General features: G+C 43.5%; 1 protein-coding gene across 3 annotated transcripts in view; it reads right to left on the bottom strand.

Annotated features, from left to right (window-relative positions):
* DAB1 (DAB adaptor protein 1) overlaps nt 1-22,662 on the bottom strand; it is a 419,282-nt gene that overhangs the window by 144,188 nt on the left and 252,432 nt on the right. For all 3 annotated transcript variants that reach the window (XM_059898809.1, XM_059898802.1, XM_059898792.1), the window contains exon 3: nt 5,478-5,617. In XM_059898809.1, coding sequence (XP_059754792.1) covers nt 5,478-5,617 — 140 coding nt within the window. The remainder of the gene's footprint in view (nt 1-5,477; nt 5,618-22,662) is intronic.

Consider the following 22,662-nt stretch of genomic DNA (forward strand, 5'->3'; position numbering starts at 1 on the left):
ACTATCCAGGCCTACGCAAAAGAGAAAACAAGAAGTAGCGCCATCATAATGGAAGCCCCATTATAAATGGAAGCATTGAAAGGACTGTGTCAAAGGGCAGGGAGCCTCTCTTTCTTGTTTAAGTCCTCCCAACATGAAGACATCACAGCTCATGGTGGGGAGAGGCTTGCACCTTTGGTCAAGAAGAGTAGCTTTAAGGTCCCCATCTCCAAGATGGTCCTAACAACCCCTAGCTCTTAGAATTACCACAACATCAAATTGTGCTAATTCCCAGCACATAGTGCCGCTGACCAAGTGGCTATCAAAGAACTCCCTGGCAGAAGGCGGCTGCAGGTAAAGAGGGATGGAAAGAGCCAGCGTGCATGTTTCAGGAGCACTTCTGCTTGGGGCTGCTGATGGTACAGCTCCCCAGGACAAATGCAAGAGAGAAGGATGGTCCACATGGTGTGATCCTTGGGGAAATAAAACTCCAATTTTATCAGGCATGTTGGGAGACAGGACCCTGAGTTAAGCCCTGAAAAACTGCATGAAGTCCAAGCAAGCCTGCCACCAGCCAGCACGCTGCAGGGGCTCACCTCCCCACAGATGATTCAGTACTGTTATGTAGAAGTGACGAAGGGCCAAGGGACAGGGCTGGCTGGGGAATCGGAAGCTATGGATGTAGGTGTCTTTTGGGGTTTCTGTGCCTAATATTAGCCACCTGACCTACAAAGTCACTGTTGGCAACCTGGAAATGAAGGAGTCAGATGTTTTCTTGGGTACCTACCAAATGGTAGGAGTTCTCTTATACGTCATATAATTCAGCCCATCCCACATGCCTGGGAAGAAAAATTATCTCCCTTATTTTACAAATGACCAAACATAAGATCGGGGGGCCAAGTGAACACCCCAAACCTCAAGGAACTAAGAAGACATATAGAGGGAATTCAAACAGCGACCTTTCGAATTCCAGTGTTAGGGTTCCTTCTATTATAACCCTCTGGAAGGGCTCTTTGGGGAGGCATGGATGAAAAAAAGATGGAACTACCAGCTTCCAAACTCAGTAGTGAAGGAGAACTCTAAAATGAGAATACTTCTTACTTCTAAGAGTGAAGCGTGCACATACCACACCTAGCATGGGGTGCAGCGTGCAAGGAGAGCTCAGCAAATGACCGTGACCATCACCTCTAATGCTAATACTGATTCTATGAAGCAATGCCATGTGCTGGGCACTGTATGGAATGACTGATGCAGGTGTCCCTAAGGGAGTCACACAGAGGCAGCATCTTGCTGGAGGATTTTATACACAGGGAAGCGGTCAGGCACGCCAGGCAGGGTTGATAGCCTGCCCTGTCCAGCTCAGGGGTTGCCGTGAGAATCCAATAAGATGATGCACAGGAAAGGACTCTGAGAAACCTCACCCAGCAGGGTGTATGCACATGATGCGATGACGGTGATCTCCAGGGAACACGTCAAGCAGGTGTGCAACCTGAATAGCTGAAAACCTAGAATGCTATTCCAGAAAGCTCCATGAACTAAACCTGGTCTCCAATCTCAGCCCTACTGGTTATCAGTTGTAGAACTTTGGGGGAAAACTCATCCTAAGTTTCACTTTTCCAAGGTAAGAAGGAGAATACAAATATCCTCCTCTGCCCTGCTTTGTGCCCAGAGACTGGCCCCTGTGGTCTGCATTGCCAGGTCCTCTGAGCTTCCTGCCCTCTGGATTCCACTCAGGAAGGCACAGACAGGAGATCAGAGCGTGGAAGGAGAGAGGTCAGGGTATTTCATCCAGCCTCCTTCCCATCCTTGTTCTACAATCTCCAGGAGTAGCTTATTTTTGCTTGGCGAGGGAAGGGACTTTGTCCTCAATCTCGCCCTCCCTGGGTTCCAGTAAATAGATCTCATCCTAGGATGGTAACAGCTTCCCACTGTTTTTAGTTTCCAGTGCCTCACCAGCTCTTGTTTGCTACCTTAACCTTGCCTAACCTTTGTATGTCGCTCCTGCATTAAAGTATCCTCATCTGACCTAGTCGGGCTGGGTGTTTCTTACAGGACCCTGACTAATAGATTTACTTAGAGCTCTGTAATCAGCCCATCTCTCCCATAGCTTCAACCACCATCATTTTGCCCGATACCTCTGAAAGTTGACTGCTTTGGAAGTCAATGATGTGGGGCTATGTAGCTTACTGGTAGGAGCTTAAACTCTAGTTGGGGAACCAGGATAGATTCAACGCAGATACAAAACAGAATAGAACGAAGCACTAAACTGTATCTTATCAAACACTGGGCATCTGGAGATACAGGCTTGAATTCTGGGCTTATCCCAGATTAAATGAAGGTTCTGGGGCAAATCCTATAACTTCTGTGAGCCTCAGATTTCTTATTTACAAAACAGGGAGGCTAACAGCTACCTCATAAGAGCAAAAGAGATAATATACGTAAAAGTGTGTTGTTGACTAAATTAAAATACAATGACAATGTGGCTTCGCTGGTGGACGGGCAATGGCTCACTCATACTCACATTATGAGTCCCCTCTTAAATCTCTATAATCCAAGAGAAAACTCTCTAAAACAGGAAGAGGCACCAGCTTCAGAGAGCCTAGCAAAGAAAAACAGATTAAAAAAAAAATTTTCTCCTATGGCCTGACATGAACAAGTGGGCCTTTTGCAAGGCTAACAGGCATTTTGTACTTCTTTGCCTTTCCTTCCTGGGCAAGTGGCCAAATGGAGAATCGATCATTTATGTTTCTGTGTTTCTTAAAGAAACACTACTGGGAACAGAAATGTCAACATTCTTCTCTGCAACTTGCAAATAACGAAAGACAATTGTCTGGGAACCAAGAACCGTCAACAAGTTCAGAGCATTTGACAGGAGCGTGTTTTGGTTGGACCAACTCTCCAGAGCTTTGGGGACCTCACAGTTATAAGGGGTGACAGATGGGGCACTTCACTGCAGGTAACACGCCCCACCCCCACCCCCACACACACAAGGTCGGCAATCCTGGCCAGGCCTGGTACAGCTAGCCTGGCCCAGTGTTAATCCTGAGGGAGAACTTCAGGGCACACAGGCCAACTCCTGTCTCACATACGCTGAGACCTCCATGCTTCTATGAAGGCAGCTGTCAGTGAGGTGCTCCGTGGCCCATGCCTGCTGAACGCTATCTACCAGGATGCTGGGGGGAGATGCACCAGCCTCTTTCTTGTTCTCAGCAGACTTGTGGCTCTGGGTGAGAACCAGGCCACTGGAGAGCTTCTTGATGTCTTTCAATTAATATTTGTCAAAAGCAAATCTCCATTTGCCTGTCCTCATACTCAGTAAGGAGCAACTTCAGCAAGAATCAAGATCCAGGCCTTTATCCCCATTCTTGACTAGGGTCTGCTTGGCTCAGTCTTTCTGGGTTCTCCCTCTACAGTCTACCCGCTGGTAGAGAGGCTGCGTCCTGGTCTGACCTCATGCGTGAATCACAGTTCTGCTCTGGGGCAGAGCAGGGGTCAGGGTGCGTGAACATGGAGCGCTGCAGTTATCCAACTGCCCCACAAACCAAGTGGAATGGACTGTCTCTTTCAAGGATGCCCTGTGGCTGTGTGTCTACGTCACATCCTCCAGACCAGCATTTATCAGTCATGAAGCTGGAATTTAGAATTCTTCCTGTTGGACTCCTTTGTGTATTTATCACTCGGACTTGAACTTGGCAGAAGAAGGGGGCTCATTACTGGACTGTCCTGAAATCTTATAACATTGCTTAATTATTATTATTATTTTTATTTTTAAATATTTATTTATTTGGTTGCATCAGGTCTCAGTTGCGGCACGCGAACTCTTAGTTGCGGCATGCACGTGGGATCTAGTTCCCTGACCGGGGATCAAACCCGGGCCCCCTGCATTGGGAGCGTGGAGTCTTATCCACTGCACCACCAGGGAAGTCCTGCTTAATTATTTTTTATAAAAGAATACATTAACCTCTTCCAAGGAGACAATCTGTGAACTCATGATTTTAATGTCTTTTATACCTTTTTCTAGTAGGCCTTGTAGTAGATTCATAACTATTAAAATAAAGTTTGCTGTGTAACAGCTAAAAAAAAAAAAAGAAAGTAATGATACACAGTTGAGAAAATTAAGAGTTTTTAAAAAGAATGATTCCTACAGCTATACTACAGGGAGTCTTAGCATCTGATATACATGTTAAACTGTTGAGAAAATGTGTACAGTACAAACAAAATTAATACCTGTGCTTTATTAAGCATCTATCAAAGAAAAGGCAATATAGAGGGTGTTTTATAGATATTGTCGCATTTAATATTAGTAGGCACTTGGCCAGCCTTGTTTTCTTTTTTCTTTCCTTTTCTTTTCTTTTCTTCCCTTTTTCTTACATTAAAAAAAATTACATTGACCAAGTTGTATCCTCAAGGACTATTAGAAGGTAAGAAAAAATGCTCATGATATATTATTAGGGAGAAAGAAAACAAGATACGAAACTATAAATAGTAATTCCAATTACACTACATATACGTATATGATTCATATACATATACACAAATGTATATAAAAATACAAAGAGAGAGTGTTAGTTACACACAAAAATGCTGACACTGATTTTTCTTTTTGTGGTGGGATTGTGGATAAGTTTAATTTTCCCTCATACTTTTCTGTATTTTCAAAATTTTTACAATGAGCATTTTTTGAATTCTATAATCAGGAAAATAATTAAATTATAGGTCTTAAATGCATAAGATAGCTTATAAACTTCTTGCTAAATCATCTGTTTTTCTAATATTTTATATTACTTTTTTAAAAAAGAGACATAGACTACATAGAGACCAGAATCTGGGAACAAACAGTGTTCAATTTTGTATGTTTTTAAAGGCTATTTAAGAACATAATTTTCTTATTTTGCATATTAAAATTTTTCTCAATTTCTTTCTTAGTTTTCTCAATGAAAAGCCTTCTTTAAAGCATTTAAAATCAGCAATCTCTTTGTGATACCGCCAAATATCAATATCTAGTTACGTATCACTTTTTATAACATTTTCCCTTTAAAGTATTTGGGGGACATTAATAGAAATTTCAAGAATGAATAAAATCAGCTTTTTTATTAATATATCATCTTTTACCATATTCAGCATATGGTGAAATATATAAAATTTATTTAAAAATAAAGTAGAAAATTTATAAAATCTGAGTGACAGTACAATTTGATGATTTTGTACTTTTATTTTTGCAGGCGTTTCACAGTGAAGATACAATTGAATAAAATGTGATATGCTCAAAAACTGTACAACAGGGGCTAGCAAAATACCTCCACATAGGAGATGCTCAACAAACATTTGCTAAATGATTGACATGTCCTCCCAATAAATAAATGCAGTGAGTCATCAGTGTACCAAGTAATATACCAGTATATGAATAAAAAAATATGTTTACCAGAATGACTGTAATCACTTCTTCCTCTCGGTCATATCAAACCCACACTATTTAAATTAAAATGCTTGCGCAGTACCTTGAGTTTCATCATGGAGTCTTGGCATAACTTGTCTCCCCGAGCTGCGGAAACCTCATCAATCCCGATCAGTTTGGCCTTGTACCGGACCCCTTCACCTTTAAACCTCTTTATCAAAGTGGCTTCACTGCGATCCTGACCTAAAAAGAGAGAAATGCAGGATTCAGATATGTAGGTGTTCAGGCCCCATTGGCTTTAAATATCCGCAGCTCCGAGATTGGTTCTCTGGTTCACCTACATGCTATGAAAGTCAAATCATTGGACCACGGACAAAAGAATGGTAAGACTCCTGTATGCAAATTCTGGCTCTATCCTTTTAAATCCTCAGGCAAATTACACAATTCTCTCTGAGACTCCATTTTCTCAGGCAGAAAAAAAAAAAAAAAGAGTTAAAAATAACCAATCCCAAACAGGCGTTAAGATAAATAAACATGATGACACGTATAAAGTACCCAGCACGGATTTTGATACATACTAGGTCAACAACAAACGATCATCACCCACTAGGAGTTTATGTCTGACATTCTTGTTAGAATAGTATTAGCCCTGAGCCTCTCTGGCATTTCCAGCATTTAATATGACTTTGGCCCGGGTCCAAGACCCTCCTTACACCCAATCCCATGGGCTGTTTTATAGTGAGACTCCAAAGTAATTGCTTTGTATCAAGCAGTGACTCGGGGGCAATTATCAAAAAATGATTTTACAATGTCTCTTCTGCTAACTCATGCGTGTACAGAAAGAGGCTTCCATACTCCTTGGTACGGTGCGCCCACACCTCATAACAGCTTTCTCAATAATTATTAGCATAATATTTTGCTGAGACACATCAACCAGAAGTTCAAACACATCCACATAAAATGAAGACAATAAAGTTACTGTGAACTTAGCACATCTTTCTTGTGAGATGTTTTATAAACTTTACCCCCTCTTCACAACGACTCAACCATATCCATTTCCCAGATGACAAAGATGAAGGTCACAGAGTTCAAATAGCTTGTCCACGTTCACATAGTCAGAAAAAAAAAAAAAAAAAAAGAATACATAGGAATTCAAATCTCTAACTTCAGCAAACTCCCATCAAAGGAGTCACAGGTTGGGGCATTGCTCATGTGGTTCTTAAAACCTGGAATGCCCTAGGCTTCTGATATTCATCTCCTGGAATATCATTAACTTCAACTTCTGATACCTCCTCTATCACGCCTTCTTTCGTCAGTCTGACACTCAGACCTGAGGACACTGGAGATAATTCAGCCCATTTCTTCTCTCCACATGATGGACAAACTGAGGCCTTTCCATTATGTGGGGTTGAGAATTATTTGAGGACACACTTAAAATAGAAAAAAAAAACAACAGCAATAGCTAACCATCATATAATGCTTTTCTATTGACGAAACATGGCTTGCATTTCATTCATTTATTCATTCATCCCTTACTGAGCATTGCTTCTGTGCCAGATGCTATTATTCACTGGCAACAGATGAATGAGACAAAGTCTATGCCCCTAGAGGCTCAAGTTTTTGATGACTGAAAACAAAAATGTGTAGTGCATTATGCTAGATGTGTAAGAAGGTATAAGCTTTAGAGCCAGATATCCTCATTTCAAATCATGGCTCTCTCACTTGTAAGCCAACTAAACTAGCTGCCAAGCCTCTGTTTCCTTAACTGTTGAATGAAGATTAAATATCTACTTTAGGAGTTATTATGAATAGTAACTTAAATGAGATAGTATGTGCAAAGCATGGATTCACATGGTAAGTTTTCTATAAATGGTAGTTGTCGCCCCTGTTATCAGATCAGTAAAAGAAGCACATAGAAGATACAATGCCGAGAGCAGGAAAACACAAAAGAAGGACGTCTGCATAGTTAGGCCTGGACCTGTCGTCCCCAAATCCCATTTGGTATTTTTTCTACCGCATCCTTGCTGACTTCTAGCATATTAAACTTCTTGAATTACTTTCCATAAAGCAAATATAACACATGGATGATTCGTCTGAATGTGTAATCAATGTAAAAATTAAGCCTCCGGGATCAGTGAGGGCAGATGTCAGAGACTAAGGCTAACAACAAAGAGAAGAACATTTGCCATGATATACCCTCTACGTACAGACATCTAGCTGTGGGCACCACAGGTCACCTCTCCCTGCATTATTATGCAATATTTGGTAGGAGTGGCCTATGGTTTGATCTATGTCTTGGGAAGGTTATCTTACTCTACCTTATTCTATCACAAATACCATCTCTGCCTCTTCAATTCCTGACACTATTTCAGTCACTAATAGCATCCCTTTCACTATTTGGAACTTCCTCCAAAGTTTAAGTATAATAACAACAGCAGGTAGGATTTATCATGTCCTGTACAAAGCTCATTATATGCACCAACTTGTTTAGCTCTGGAAATAATCCTAGAGGTAGGTACTATTACTTAGGTTTTATAGACAAGGATCTATATTGAAGGTTTGGGAGGCCAAGTAATTTGTCCAAACTCACTGAGTGGGACCTGAACCCAGATCTGACTGATGCCAAAGCCCAGGCTTATGGTTTGCTTGTGTTCTGTGTCTTCAAGCCTGTTCTCTGAACCACGATGATTAACTGCTTCTCATCTATCCGACTTCCCTGTGAAGCCCCATCTAAACTTCTACCAAAACTCACCTGGCCCAAATCTGTTGATATTTAATACACTGGCAGCATTAAAACTCCATTGGAGAGATGGCTTGAAAATGGAAGAAACAGCTTCCAGCCTCCAGGTCATGTCCGAAAAACGTCCGTAAGTCAGATACAAAGACAGCCCTAAGAAACATTTGTCAGGGCACAGAGCTCTTTTGAGGAGCATGCTTCATAAGAGGAAGCAGAGCCAGATCAGGTGAACGATGGCAGAGATTAATAAGAAAATATTAGGTCATTTAGAGGAAAGTAGAGAGCCCAATTTAGATTAGGACCCAGGGCCAAGCTAATTTGTATGAAGGGCACTTATGCAGTAGATAATCCGGTTTCTCATTAAATGTTCCACCATTAAAAGGGTAATTTTTCATGAGCACATCTTGAGCAAGGTCTCAAATATATAAGTTAAGAAATAAATAACAGAGATCAGAGCCATAAGGCTGTTCCTTCAGAGGCACATACGACTTGAGAGTGTTAGGGAGAGGGTCAATCTTCATGCAACCTAAGTTATCATGAATCCCCAGCCTATTTTGCTGAAAGCACCACTGACCCTCTGCTTCAGGATGGACAGGAGAAAGGTCATGTATTTAAGGAAAATCATCTATTATCGAGCATTTACGATACCAGTCATTGTGCCAAGAGTTTTACATGCAATCTCTTATTTAATCCTCACATCTGCTCTTTGAGTTAGTCTGTGTCATAAGCCCTATTTTATAGAAGATGACACCAATACCCAAAGCCAAGGGCATTGCCTGAATTTTTTTTAGATAACAGCTTTATTGAGATTTAATTCCCATACCATTCAATTCACTCTTTTATTTATTTATTTATTTATTTTTGGCTGTGTTGGGTCTTCGCTTCTGTGCGAGGGCTTTCTCTAGTTGAGGCAAGCAGGGGCCACTCTTCATCGCGGTGCGCGGGCCTCTCACTATCACGGCCTCTCTTGTTGTGGAGCACAGGCTCCAGACGCGCAGGCTCAGTAGTTGTGGCTCACGGGCCCAGTTGCTCCGCGGCATGTGGGATCTTCCCAGACCAGGGCTCGAACCCGTGTCCCCTGCATTGGCAGGCGGATTCTTAACCACTGCACCACCAGGGAAGCTCTCAATTCACTCTTTTAAAGTGTACAATTCAGTGGTTTTAGTACATTCATAGAGTTATACAACCATCACTGCTAGCTAATTTCATAACATTTTCATCAACCCAGAAAGAAACCCTGTACACATTAACAGTTATTCCCCATCTTCCCCAAGCCCACCAGCCCTAGGCAACCACTAATCTACTTTCTGTCTCTATAGACTTGCCTGTTCTGGAGGCAAATTACATTTCATATAAATGGGATCATACAATATGTGGTCCTTTGTGACTGGCTTCCTTCACTTAGCATCACATTTTCAAGATTATTCCATTTAATAGCACGTATCAGTACTTTGTCTTTTTCTTTCTGAATAATATTCCATTGTATGGATATACCACAACAGCTGATGGACATTTAAACAGTTTCTATTCCTTTGCTATTAAGAATAGTGCTACAATGAACATTTCTGTACCAGTTTTTACATAGCCATATTTATTCAGTTCTCTTAGGATTATACCTAGGAGAGAAATTGCTGGGTCATATGGTAACTCTGTTTAACTTTTTGAAGAACTGTCAAGCTGTTTTTCCAAAGTGGCTCTACCAGTTTAGAATCCCACAAGCAAAGTATGAGGGTTCCAGTTTCTCTACCAGCTGTTCTTGCTATATCTTTTATTGTCTTTTTTTTTTTTTTTTTAACTTTAGCCATCCTAGTAGGTGTTTAGTGAAATCTCCTCATGGTTGCATTTTTCATTTTCCTCAGGACTAATGAAACAGAGCATCTTTTCATGTGCTCATTGCCCATGTGCCTATCTTCTTTGGAGAAATGTCTATTCAAATATGACAGCCTGAATTTGAACCCAGGTCTCCGGCAAAATGTCACGCTTTTACCCATTAGGCTATGGGGTCTCCTGTGACCTGTCATAGCACGTACTACTTCTCGCTTTGTGTCACAGCTATTTGAACAGATGTCTGATGGAGCCTACAGTAAACTGGCAGATAGCTTTCTCTTAAGACAAGTACATCACAAGCACACACACCTCGCCTGGTCTTCTCATACCATGTCCCATTTAATCCTCCAGGGTTACTGGAAGGAGGCATTGCCATCATTCTATGGATGAAGACACTAAAGCCAGAGAGGTACCTAAAGTTATTTCAAGCTGAGCGGTGAATAGAGCTTCATCCTGTCGTACTCTGAGGCCTGAGCTCCTCCACTGGGCGGCATGAGCTCTGGATTCAGAGGACTTGAGTTCAAGTCCCACCTCTCCCACCCCTCCCCTAATTGTGTTGCCTTAGGTAAGTTCCTTTACATGTCTTGCACGGCATCTTTCTCTGTTCAGTGCAGATAAAAACAGTTGCTCCCACATAGGGTCATTGTTTAGGTCAAAGAAATGACACACAGACAGCATGTAGGAGAGTGACAGGCAAACACTAAGAGCTAGTCAATGTTGGCCATTGTTATCTAGGTGCTCATACTTCCAGTTTGTCTGGGACAGTCCCTGTTTATACCTTTTGTCCTGATGCTATTATTACTAGCACCCCTCATTACTCTCAAACGTATCCCAGTTTGGATGGTGAATTGTGTGGTCACCCTAATTATATTATCACCATCTTTACACTGCACTGCCTCAGAGTGTTCTTTGTGCAAGGCACTGTGCTAGCTTTCTGTGGTACCTAGGTAAGTGAAAAGTGTCTCTTCTCCTGTCTGGAAGCCACAATTCAGAAGGAGACACACATAGCTTTACAAAATATGACCAGGACTGTGAATGTCACACAGAGCTGAGGTGAGGAGGAATTGTTTCTGTCTGGTGAGGAGAGGATTAGCAACAGCTGCAGAGTTGAGATGCCATTTGAGGGAGGCTGGTGAAAAAGCAGGGATTCAACAGGTAGAGAAGCAAAGAAGCTGCTTCCTAGAGGAACGAAGATTATGGTAATATTCAGAGACAGTGAGTAATTAGGTTAGACTGAGCGTTTCTCAACCCTAACTATGTTTTAAAATCATCTAGGCAGCTTTCATAAATATCACTCCACAGATTCTGATTAGATTGATTTGGGGTAAGCCTGAGACAATCAATGTGCTTGCAAAGTACTGTGTCCAAACACATGGCTTGAGTGATGCTGACAAAGGCTAGAGGGGTCTAATCATGAAGGGCTTTGGAAGCCAAGCTAAAGCTTTTGGGCTTTGTTCTTTGGGCCACAGGAGCTATTTATGTTATGGTCTATTGTGAGGATTAGATTAAAACAACAGTGCAGCAATATTTGGGGAAGTATAAAGCTCTCATTGATTGATTATTGGTTGATTTATCATTCACTTATATATATACTGAGTGCTCACTGTAAGTTCTAAGGTGCTAAAGATACAGCAGTGACCAAAATATATAAATATCCCTCTACTCATGGAGCTTACATTCTAGTGGAAAAGTCAATAGATTATTGCAGTCATTTTCTAATTCTAGTTTAATGAAGAATCACCTGTTTAAAACACACACACACACACACACACACACACACACACCACATAGACACAAAAAACCACATTCCTAAATCCCACCCATTGAGATTCTGAGCCAAGTGGGAGGGATACAGTAGACTGAGTTGATTCAGACATTCGTAATTCTGGAAGCTCACCAGCAACAGCAAGTGGTCAAACAGCAACCTTTTTATGTAGAAAATTTCTTTGGAGGTGCTATTTCTCAAACTGGGTCCTCAGAATGAGAATTGCAAAACAAAGTTTTGATTTGGGGTTTTCAAATTGATAATAATATTTTAAACATGTTACCAGTTCACAAAGGATAAAAATCAGTAATAATAAAAGACATTATGCAGCAAAGGTATTTTCATAGAGTTTTCTTTGTTTTCTTAAAAGCCCAAGACTTTCTTTTTAAATGTTTCCAAGGGATCTCCTTAAGTGGGAGAAACACTACTCAGCTGCATTTGCGGCTGGCTGGGTGTACACGCCTGGGAGACAGGGAGGGCCTGAGGGGCACCACCTTATTAGTGCTTTCCTACTCACATCAGAGGAAAGGAGCCTAAGCGGAATGGTTTGGAGATTTCTGCCCTGGTGCACTGGCTTTACTAGGTTCCATAAACAGACAACAGTGATGAACAATCACTATAAGGGATGCTTTGTCAAGAATCTTAATCCAAAACTCTCCAAGTAATCTGAGAATTGAATTTTCAATATACCACTGATTGGAATTCCAAAGGAGGAAGATACAGGGTTTATGCCTGGAGGCCACACCCCATGGAAGAAAAGCAGTAACTGGCTGGGAAGTAAGGAGGCCTGGATTCAAGTGTGGTCTCTGTTCCTATACCTTCACCTATGTGATTATGTGTAAGTCGTTTATCCTCTTGGGGGCTCAGTCTCCCCATGTACCAATGAGCATTCATAGAGAGAAAATGCTCTCCAGAGATCTCTGAGAGCTAACCGTCTATGAAGACATTTAAAACTAATATTTAGAGACTCTAACCATGGCCAGAACTGTATGCTGTGCTTTGTAGAGCTCAGTTTACTGTTAAGGCAATCGTATGTGGGGTCCTATCCACATATCTTAGATCCAGAGCCAGAAATTCAGAGAGGTCATGTTGCTTAAACTGATTCATCTTGGTAAGTACTAGAGCCAGGATTTAATCCCAGGTCTGCCCGAGGCCATAGAAGCAGGTCTCCAGGGCTTTTTTCTTTCTTCTTCTTTTTTTTAAATCATATCTCTATCAGTAAAAGATTTTTGAGCATACAGCTCTAAAATAGGTATATTTCTGTATAACTAAAATGAACCTCCTTAAATATCCTGCAAGGCCCCCATAAATATGGTCCCTGTTGAACTCATCAACCTCATTTTGGACCACCCTCCCTTTTACTTTTCACATTCCCGCCACAGTGGCCTTCAGCCAGATCCTCCAACAAGCCATGCTCTGAGCACACTGTGCTCTTCAGTTTTACACCTGCTGTTCTTTGGGCCTTGAAGCCACCACCCTTCCCTATTCTCCCCCATCCCCTCACCCCTCCCCTTCGACACCTGAGGTCTCAGCACAATGCCATGTGTCCAGGTTTCTCCATCCCAGAGATCTACCTGGGACGTCCCCTCTGAGATGTGTCCATAGTATTCTCCTGATAATCCCCCTGCCTTCTTGCAACAAATTAATCTCATTTGTAATAATCCGTTTAAATTCCTCCTTCTCATTCCTCTGTAAGCTCCAGAAAGGCCTGGACTGTGTTAGATTTGTTAGCCAAGGTATCCCCGGAGCCTGGCATTTGCCTAACAAATAGACACATTTTCACTCAATTCGCTCACAGCATCTATCACAGCACCAGGGCACCTCACTGACTTTGTCTTCATGCCTGTCTCCTCTACATGTTAGCTCCCTGAGGGTGGGGGCAGGGATTGATTCACCTGTGTTCTCTGAACCTAGCATGGTGCTTGGCATAGAGTGGACCCACACTTCCCAGCTGTATTGAATAATTCAATACATGACTGCATTTATTTATTTATTCAAAAGAGGCTAGTGGACTCCCAGAGTCTGGATCACACTGGGAAAGTGTACAGGGTCACTACAAACCTCTTCCGTACAGACTTTATCTCAAATCCATTCCATGAGTATGATTCACTAAGTCTTCAAGGAATAAAAGTCCTAACGGGATAAAGTAAATGTCACACCTGCAGTTAGTTCACTGTTGACTGCACTTCCTGCCATTAGGGAAGAGCGGTTCTCAGCCTCATCACAACCTGCTCATCTCATAACCCGGGAAATGACTCTGAGTTTAAATGGAGACAGTCGCCAGGGCACCGAGTAAACTCCCCATTTTGAAAAGGCCTCAAGGATGCTGTCAGGAAGAGCACCACGTCCCTGTCTTGGAGCAGAAGGTACTGCCAGCATGGAGGTCCCACACTGGGAGTGACCTTGCAGAAACTTCAACAAAAACAAGCCCCTCTGTCAGAAGTCAGGAGCCCAAAGAAGAAGGCAATTAGCATTTTTCATGACACTGAGGCAGAGAGCCCACAGAATCGACTGGAGTCGTAATCAGTCTCCCACTCCACGCTGTTCACTAAAGATGGCTAATGGCCAAACAAAAGAGATTTCACACCCAAGACTGTTCTCTCTTTACCTCCCCCACTCATCCCAGATAATGAGCATGGCCACAGAAACACACACAAAAGCCAAGACTGTTTTTTCTAACGTGGTCAGTCTGGCTGTGGATCCTTTTAATTCTTTTAACTTTTGACAGTTACAGTATTTTCCTGTCTAGTAGAGGTCAACATCAAGATATTTCTTATATCAAGCTGAGTATTCACTCCTCTTTTTTAGATACTTAAACATCTAAGGAAGTGTCTTAGCTGAGGCTGCTGTAACAAAATACCACACACCGGGTGGCTTAAATGACAGGCACAGATTTTTCATAGTTCTGGAGCCTGTGAAGTCCAAGATCAAGGTGCTGGCAGATTTGGTTCTGGGTAAGGTCCCTCTTTCTGGCTTGCAGATGGCTGCCCTCTTGCTGTATCTTCACTTAGTGGAGAGAAAGAGCATGTGAGAGAGCTCTGATCTCTCTTCCTCTTCTTATAAGGGCACTAATCCCACCAAGGGGGCCCCACCCTCATGACCTCATCTAACCCTAATTACCTCCCAAAGGCCCCACTTCCAATACCATCACATTGGCAGGTAGAGCTTCAATACATGAATTTTAGAGGGTGTGGGGGGAGGAGACACAAACATTCAGTCTGTAACAGGGAGGCTAGAATGAGGAAGGAGGAAGAGAAAGCTGGATGATATCTGAAAACAAGGATGTCTGTCCCATTTCCGCATACTGTCTTATTGAAAAGTCAGAACAACCTCGAAGGCAAAGACTGCATCCCATTCAGAGGAAGAGGGGACAGAAGTACAGGGAAGTAGGGTCAGCGGTACAAGGCCATGCTGCCAGTGAGGGGCATGGTTGCCTAACGCTGCAGTCAGAAGGCACAGCAGTAGCTCTGTGACCACCTGTGTGTGTGCGATTCCAGGAAAGGCATTTAACTTTTGAGTGATAGATTCTCCATCTGTACAACATTATAGTTATTTGCACTCCTCTCTAGGACAGTTAGAAGAATTACATGAGACAATACACATTTTGCTCTTAGCACACTCCCTGGCATGTGGCAGTCTTTCAATAAATCTTTACTGCCTTCCTCCTCCCCAAATAATATATTTCACATTAAGCACCAGTGGCCCAAAGCTAACCATAGCAAAGTCATACTGCATTAGAAGTGATGGTCCCAGCTGTTTGGTAATTTTTTTTTTTTTTGGTTGCCTGGGAATAAGGGTGCAATTAAGAACAGGATGTTCCTTCCTGAAGGCTATAGGGAGATCACCTTATGAATTATTAACCCAGTACCCAAACTGAGACATCCTCCCTCCTTCTGCATATCTCTCTGAATTACTAGGCCATCCATCTTGATGATAAGAAAATCTCAAAGAGGTTTCCCCCCACCCTCATCCCCCAGCCTAGCCAACATCATTCTATCCATTGCTGAGAGAGCTCTATTGTCTGTTAGGTTGTCCAATGTAAGAACAGATTGTGGGGGGAATTTCAGGGCCCAGGAGCAGAGATAACTTATTTTACTTAGAATTCTATCTTGCTGTTATCCAGGTGTTGATTTGCAATGGACAAGAAATTATGTATGCTGACTGTGTAGGGGAGAATGCTGATTTTTGTGTAATTAACTAGCTGGGTAGTGGGCAGAACAAGGGGAATGACACACTGAGGGGGCTGCTAAAAGGCACTTTTATGAACATGGTTGCTGTCATCACTGCTAAATGGTAAACTAATTCAAAAACTAAAATAATATTCAACCTATGACTCATACATACATTTTCTTTAAAAGTTCTCCTCTCTGGTACTTCTGGAAAGAACTCTGTAGAAAGGGTATCTGGCATCCGTGGGCACCTCTCTGTAGCAAACCAAGTCCTAAGATTCCAGAGATTCTAATGTGAGGGCCTAGCAATCTGCATTTTCAAAGTTTGGCCAATGATTCTGAGGCAGAGTCAGATTACGAACCACAGAAGTACAAGGCAGGATCCTTTGGTGACCCCATATGTGACCCAATTCTTATGCTCTGACAGTTGGGCCTTCTTTCATTTTCCTAGTAGACAAAGGTCTGCTAGTATTTATTTGGTTCTTCTTTTCTGCCAGCTGCTATTTAACTTTAAAAATCTATTATAAAAATCGTATGAGGGCTTCCCTGGTGGCGCAGTGGTTGACAATCTGCCTGCCAGTGCAGGGGACATGGGTTCGAGCCCTGGTCTGGGAAGATCCCACATGCCGTGGAGCAACTAGGCCCGTGAGCCACAACTACTGAGCCTGCGCGTCTGGAGCCTGTGCTCCGCAACAAGAGAGGCCACGATGGTGAGAGGCCCACGCATCGCGATGAAGAGTGGCCCCCGCTTGCCGCAACTGGAGAGAGCCCTCACACAGAAACGAAGACCCAACACAGCCAAAAATAAATAATTTAAAAAAAAAAAAGGTAGTAAATATGAAAATTGAAAATATTTATTCATGCGCTGCCTAAAATATCACACACACTGAAAAAAATGAAATATGAAATCATCTACCTTCTATTATTTAAAAGAAAAGATAAAAAAAATCGTATGACATCATTAATAAGCTCAATAACAGAAGAAAACAATCATTGGCCACGTCATGCCACTCCAACAGATCCTTAGACCAACAATTTCCTAGCACTGTCCTTTCAAACACCATTTTTTAAAGTTTCTGTGAAGGGAAACTGAAGAGACTACCATGCTCAATAAGTGTGGGGTGTGCCTCGTGCTCCACGTGGTGACCCCTGGTGGAGGAGAGCATGTTGAGGCAGGAAGGACGTAGGCCCGGGAATCCCCCTAGCTGGACTGTAAGTAAGCTCCTGGAGGGCTGGCATTGTCTTCTGTTGTCCTCTCTGTGCATCCCAAACAACTAGGACACTGCCTGGCCTTGAGTGGGTACTCAATAAATATTTGCTGAAGAAGGAAGTATACTGAGTAAGGGAAAGTGCTCTCACTTTCCTTACCCAGAGTTTCCAACACCCTCCCCCAAACATATAGACATAGCGTTCTCTAACTTTGGAAAGTCAAGTTTAAGTTTTCATCATGGTGCCCAAAGTCTCAGATGCTATTAAACAGGCTAGTGGCATTGCAACCCCTAGCAACGTTTTTCGAACAGAAGTCAGGTATAATAGAAAAATAGCCAATCATACCTCTATGTAAGAGGAAGAAGCAGTGGGACAGAAAAAGGGAGAAACCTTCCAGTTTTAAGATTATAAAGACGTCTATAACCCTCCATTGCCGAGTCCTTCTGAAGTCTTCCATGAAGGCCTAGGAGCTTGGTATATCCTGCTAACTTGGGCCTGTCAAGGACTAACCAGCCTGGCTTCTAATCTGCAGCTTTCCTTGTTCACACTTGCTTACCGGGAGCCTGAGGATGGCGCACACCATTCGCTTTCTCAGGTCTTTGTATGGCTGGGCTCGTGTCTTTTTCCTAGTGGCCAAGGGGCAGAGAAGGTAAAGCCAACATGTGCTGCCACTAAGGGTGTAAGGGAATGCACCAGGTGTGCAATATTTTATCTCATGTTTATGCCACAGTGCAAGGCACAGAATGGGCTTTAAACAATATGTATGTTCCCCTTCATTGTCCTCTTATTCCTCATAACCTAGCATGACATGCACTATTAGTCCCTTCTTACAGATGAGAAAATTAAGGCTCCAAGAGGTAAAGACTGGCCCAAGACCACAGAGCTCAGAAAACGCAGAGCCAGGAGTGCTGAAAAATCAATGGAGTGGTAGATGCAGAGAACAGAGCAGTGGTTCCCAGAGGGGAAGGGGCTGGAGGGAGGGAAAAATGGGTAAAGGGAATCAACTATATGGTGATGGATGGAAAGTTTTGGTGGGGAGCACACTGTAGCATATATAGAAGTAGAATGATAAGGTTGGATACATGAAACATATAATGTTATAAACCAATGTTACCCCAATAAGAAACTAAAAAACAAAAAACAAAAAAACAAAACTAGCAGAAAAACAAACACACACAAAAAAAGAAAACAAAACAGAACAAAAGTTTTAAGGAAGAGAATGTGAAACTTGAGGCTGGGTAAGAAATAGGATTGCAGAAGGCAGGGGAAGGACAGGTCTGAATCCACAGTCATTGAATGTATTTTTGTCTCTGTCATTTGCAACAGAAAGGGTCCTATTATGGCTGTGGTGCTGCAGGGATGAAGGCCAGACAGGATGATGCATATAAGGGTGGGGGAGCAGCAGCATGATGAAGGGGAAAGAACACAGTCCAGGAGAGACCTGGGTCCTCAGCCCTTCGTCATTCGGAACCTCCTGGCCTAGAGCAAGCCACTTCATCTCTCCGCAAATGACGATAATAATGTTCCTCCTGCAGGATTACTGTAAGAACTCTATGCAATCATATGTGTGAAGCACCCAACACAGCGGTACAGCTCCTGGACGGTACCATATGTTGACAATATTTTCACTTCCTTTTCTGTGAACTGCAGGCTACACGTGGTGTGTCTCCCAGACCCAGCTTTAGGTCTGAAGACTCATCCCCCAGCTGACATGCTGACCCAGGAAGGCTCTTGGGTGAGCTGCTCTCAGGGAACTCTCCTCCACCAAAGCGTCACCTCACCCAAGGCCATGTTCCCCTCACCTCGCTTCCTCCCCACCCCCACCGAAGCTTGCATCCAATCAATAACTGGATTAGATGAGGCTGAGTATAAAAACCCAAGCCCCAAGCCTCAGTTGGGGACGACGCTGAAGGCCACTCAAGAGCTCCCTGTGGATAGTGAGATCAGCTGGGGCCTTTGTTGCAGCTGCATCAGGGTTCAACTCCCCCCTCTGCTCAGCCCTGCTACCGGACTCCCCATCAGTGTTGATTCTGAAGGCACTTCTCCTAAGTTCCCCAGAGCAAATCTCCATCTCCACCACTGGTTTCCTGGGAACTCGATGGAAGACAGTACAAAGTCAGTGCATTTGAGGGAGGGAGTTCTGACAGACAATAGAGAGGGGGTCTTTTTTTTTTTTTATAAATTTATTTATCTATTTTTGGCTGCGTTGGGGTCTTCGTTGCTGCGCGCGGGCTTTCTCTAGTTGCGGCAAGCGGGGGCTACTCTTCGTTGTGGTGCACGGGTTTCTCACTGCGGTGGCTTCTCTTGTTGCAGAGCACGGGCTCTAGGCGTGCGGGCTTCAGTAGTTGTGGCACACAGGCTCAGTAGTTGTGGCTCGCGGGCTCTAGAGCGCAGGCTCAGTAGTTGTGGCCCAGGGGCTTAGTTGCTCCGTGGCATGTGGGATCTTCCCTGACCAGGGCTCGAACCCGTGTCTCCTCCATTAGCAGGCGGATTCTTAACCACTGCACCACCAGGGAAGCCCGAGAGGGGGTCTTGTTGTGGAGATGCAAGCTAGCAAGTGCCTGCAATAATCCAAGAGTGACGGGAAGAGGGCTCGGGGCGGGGGGGCAGTGCCGAGTGCCCCAGTGATGTAACTGCTTTGATGTTCCATGAGGCTAAGCCTAAGCAAGAAGGCAAATCCAGAGCTAACGCTCTCTCATCAAATGCAACTCAAAGGCCCCTGGCAAAACTGTGGAGTGTTCGCCAGCCGTCGCGGGCAGCTGAGTCTGTCAGAGTGAGCGGGGTGATCCTCACCGCCACCAGAACTGGGAGGTACAGTGGGGTTTGCTTTTCTAAAGTTCACAACTTGTCTCCCTTTGGCAAATGCACATGACAGCAGATACTAGGCATCTACAAAGCCCTGGGAGCTGATGACAAGTGAAGATGATCTTGTTTTCCAATGAAAAAATAACAGATACGTTTTTAAACTTTTTCTATTTCCATTCTTTAAAACAACTGTTTTTTTTTTTTCTTTCCAATTACAAAGAGGAACAGGCTCAAATCCTAAAATTTGGAAAACGCAGGAGACGAAAAAGAGGGAAAGTTATCCAGAATAACTTCCAGGGATATCTGTGGTTGCATTTGAGTATATGCCCTTCCAAACTTTTTCCTAAGTATACACACACAAATGCACATATCTCAGAAATGTTTTCATACTGTACATCTGTAGCTTGCTTCTTCCATTTGGCAGGGCAGTGTATCTTTTCTTCTATATTAATATTTCTTGGAACATGATTCTTAGTGGCTGCCTGACACCCCCATTTTATAGAGGTAGCGTAATTTATCTAACCAACCCCTTATCATTGGACAGTTAAGATCTTTCCAATTAAAACAGTGCAAAGGGATACAATACTGAGAACTCCTCCTGAAGACAGTAGGAAGATGGATTTTTCCCTGTGAGAACGCCTCCATGGAGTCTTTCTACATATATCAGAGTTGACACTTCATTACTCCCCCCGCCCTTCTTCCACTCCGGAGACGCGTGGGCTCCAAACAGACAAACGTGTGAACACAGATGCGAAATTTACCTCTCCCAATGTTCTTCACTGGGGGAAACAATGAGGGCGAAGGAAGGAAGTCTGTAGGATTTGGATTACACATGAATCCCTGTAAGCTCTGGACATGTTGCCCACGGAAAGCCGTATGACTGAGAGCACAGAGAGAAGCGGGAGAGTGGGATTTAGTCAGTGAGCTGAGGTCACAGCGGAGCGCAGGACAGTTGAACCCCCGAGTCTGAAGTTCTCACCCCACGTGAGTGAATGCTCGGCATTTGAAAGTCTGCTCTCGGACCCAGACAGAGGTTAATTAAACCACAAATGAACGAGGGTTTCTACTTTCATGTGCAGCCTGCCACTGGCTGAGAACTTTCTTCTGCAGCAGCTACAACTTTCACGCGGTCATCTCCATTAGAAAAAAAAAAGAAAACAAGAGCGTTTAATTGGGTCTCTCTGCCGCCAACATGCTTGCAGACTATTTTTTAAGGGAGATTATTTTGGTCCTGGAAGATTCTGGTGGGATCGAGACCCACGCTTTGTCTTCCATCTGCCTTCTAAACAAGAGGGCTGTGTATGCTATCGACTGATTAAATGATTTCTTTAGAGTACAAAGAAGTATTTGTGATGAAGACGACAGAGAGGGAAAATCAATTATTTACTGAGGAGGCTGCGATATAAGTTACATTTGATTAAACTCAGAGATAAATCCCAGTGATGGAGGGTTTAAGTGGAATGCGCTGGAATAGACAGTGACTAAGTGCCCCGCCCCCGACATTGCCAGTAATGAATGCAAGGGTACAGGCCCCACCCTGACGCCCCTGGATTTCTAACACAGGCAGCCTGATAGTCATTCATTCATGCCACAGACATGTGTTGCATGCCTACTACATGGCACCGGCCCAGGTCCCAGGGAAGAGTCGTAGACAAGAGAGAGGAAGCCCCTGCTCTCCTAGAGCTTCTCATCTGAAGGGGAAAGGAAGAGAATTAGCCGGTAAATAAATAATGAACGAGATCCTTCCAGAGAGTGATAAGTGTTATGAAGATGATAAAACAGTTTGATGAGATGAAGAGTGACTGGGGGCAGGGTGGGGAACAATTAATTTCGACAGGCTGGTCCAGGAAGGCATTTCTGGAGAAATGACATTTGAAAGGGGATGTGAACAAGGAGAAAAGGGCAGTCATGCCGAGAGGGAGTGCGTTTGGCCTGTTTACAAAACAGAAAGAAGCTAGTGTGATGGGAGCAGAACCAAGGGGGAGGGGATGGGAGTGGCAGGAAAGAGGGAGGGCAGGGCTCCTTCATGGGTCGCTTTAGAAGGTCAGATAAGGAGTGTGGATTCAGTTCTAAGCCCAGCGAAACGCCATAGTAGGGCAGGGGGCAAGCGGGGGTTACGCAGGTATATGGCCGCATTTATTTTTTTAAACATCTTTATTGGAGTGTAATTGCTTTACACTGTTGTGTTAGTTTCTGCTGTATAACAAAGTGAATCAGCTATACATATACATATATCCCCATATCTCCTTCCTCTTGCGTCTCCCTCCCACCCTCCCTATCCCACCCCTCTAGGTGGTCACAAAGCACTGAGCTGATCTCCCTGTGCTATGCGGCTGCTTCCCACTAGCTATCTATTTTACATTTGGTGGTGTATATATGTCCCTGCCACTCTCTCATTTCGTCCCAGCTTCCCCTTCCTCCTCCCCGTGTCCTCAAGTCCATTCTCTATGTCTGCGTCTTTATTCCTGTCCTGTATGGCTGCATTTTGTAATGATTTCTCTGACTGCTCTTTGGCAAAAGGGGGTGAAGTCGATGCAGGAGGTATCATAGTGATCCAGGTGAGAGAGGAGACGAGGAGGGTGGATTAAGACATAGCGAAATGGGCTGAATCAAAACAGACACTGCAGGAAAAGCAGACAGGGCTCATTCATAGATTGTCTGTGGGAGAGACAGGAAAAGGGAGGAATCAACTATGACTCTTGAATCTGGCTTAGGGACCCCGAGTGGAAGGCAGTGTCTCTTCCTGAGACAAAGCCATTCCAATCAGTGATGGAGA

The sequence above is a fragment of the Balaenoptera ricei genome, chromosome 1, assembly GCF_028023285.1.
Source record: "Balaenoptera ricei isolate mBalRic1 chromosome 1, mBalRic1.hap2, whole genome shotgun sequence".
Classification (NCBI taxonomy): Eukaryota; Metazoa; Chordata; class Mammalia; order Artiodactyla; family Balaenopteridae; genus Balaenoptera; species Balaenoptera ricei.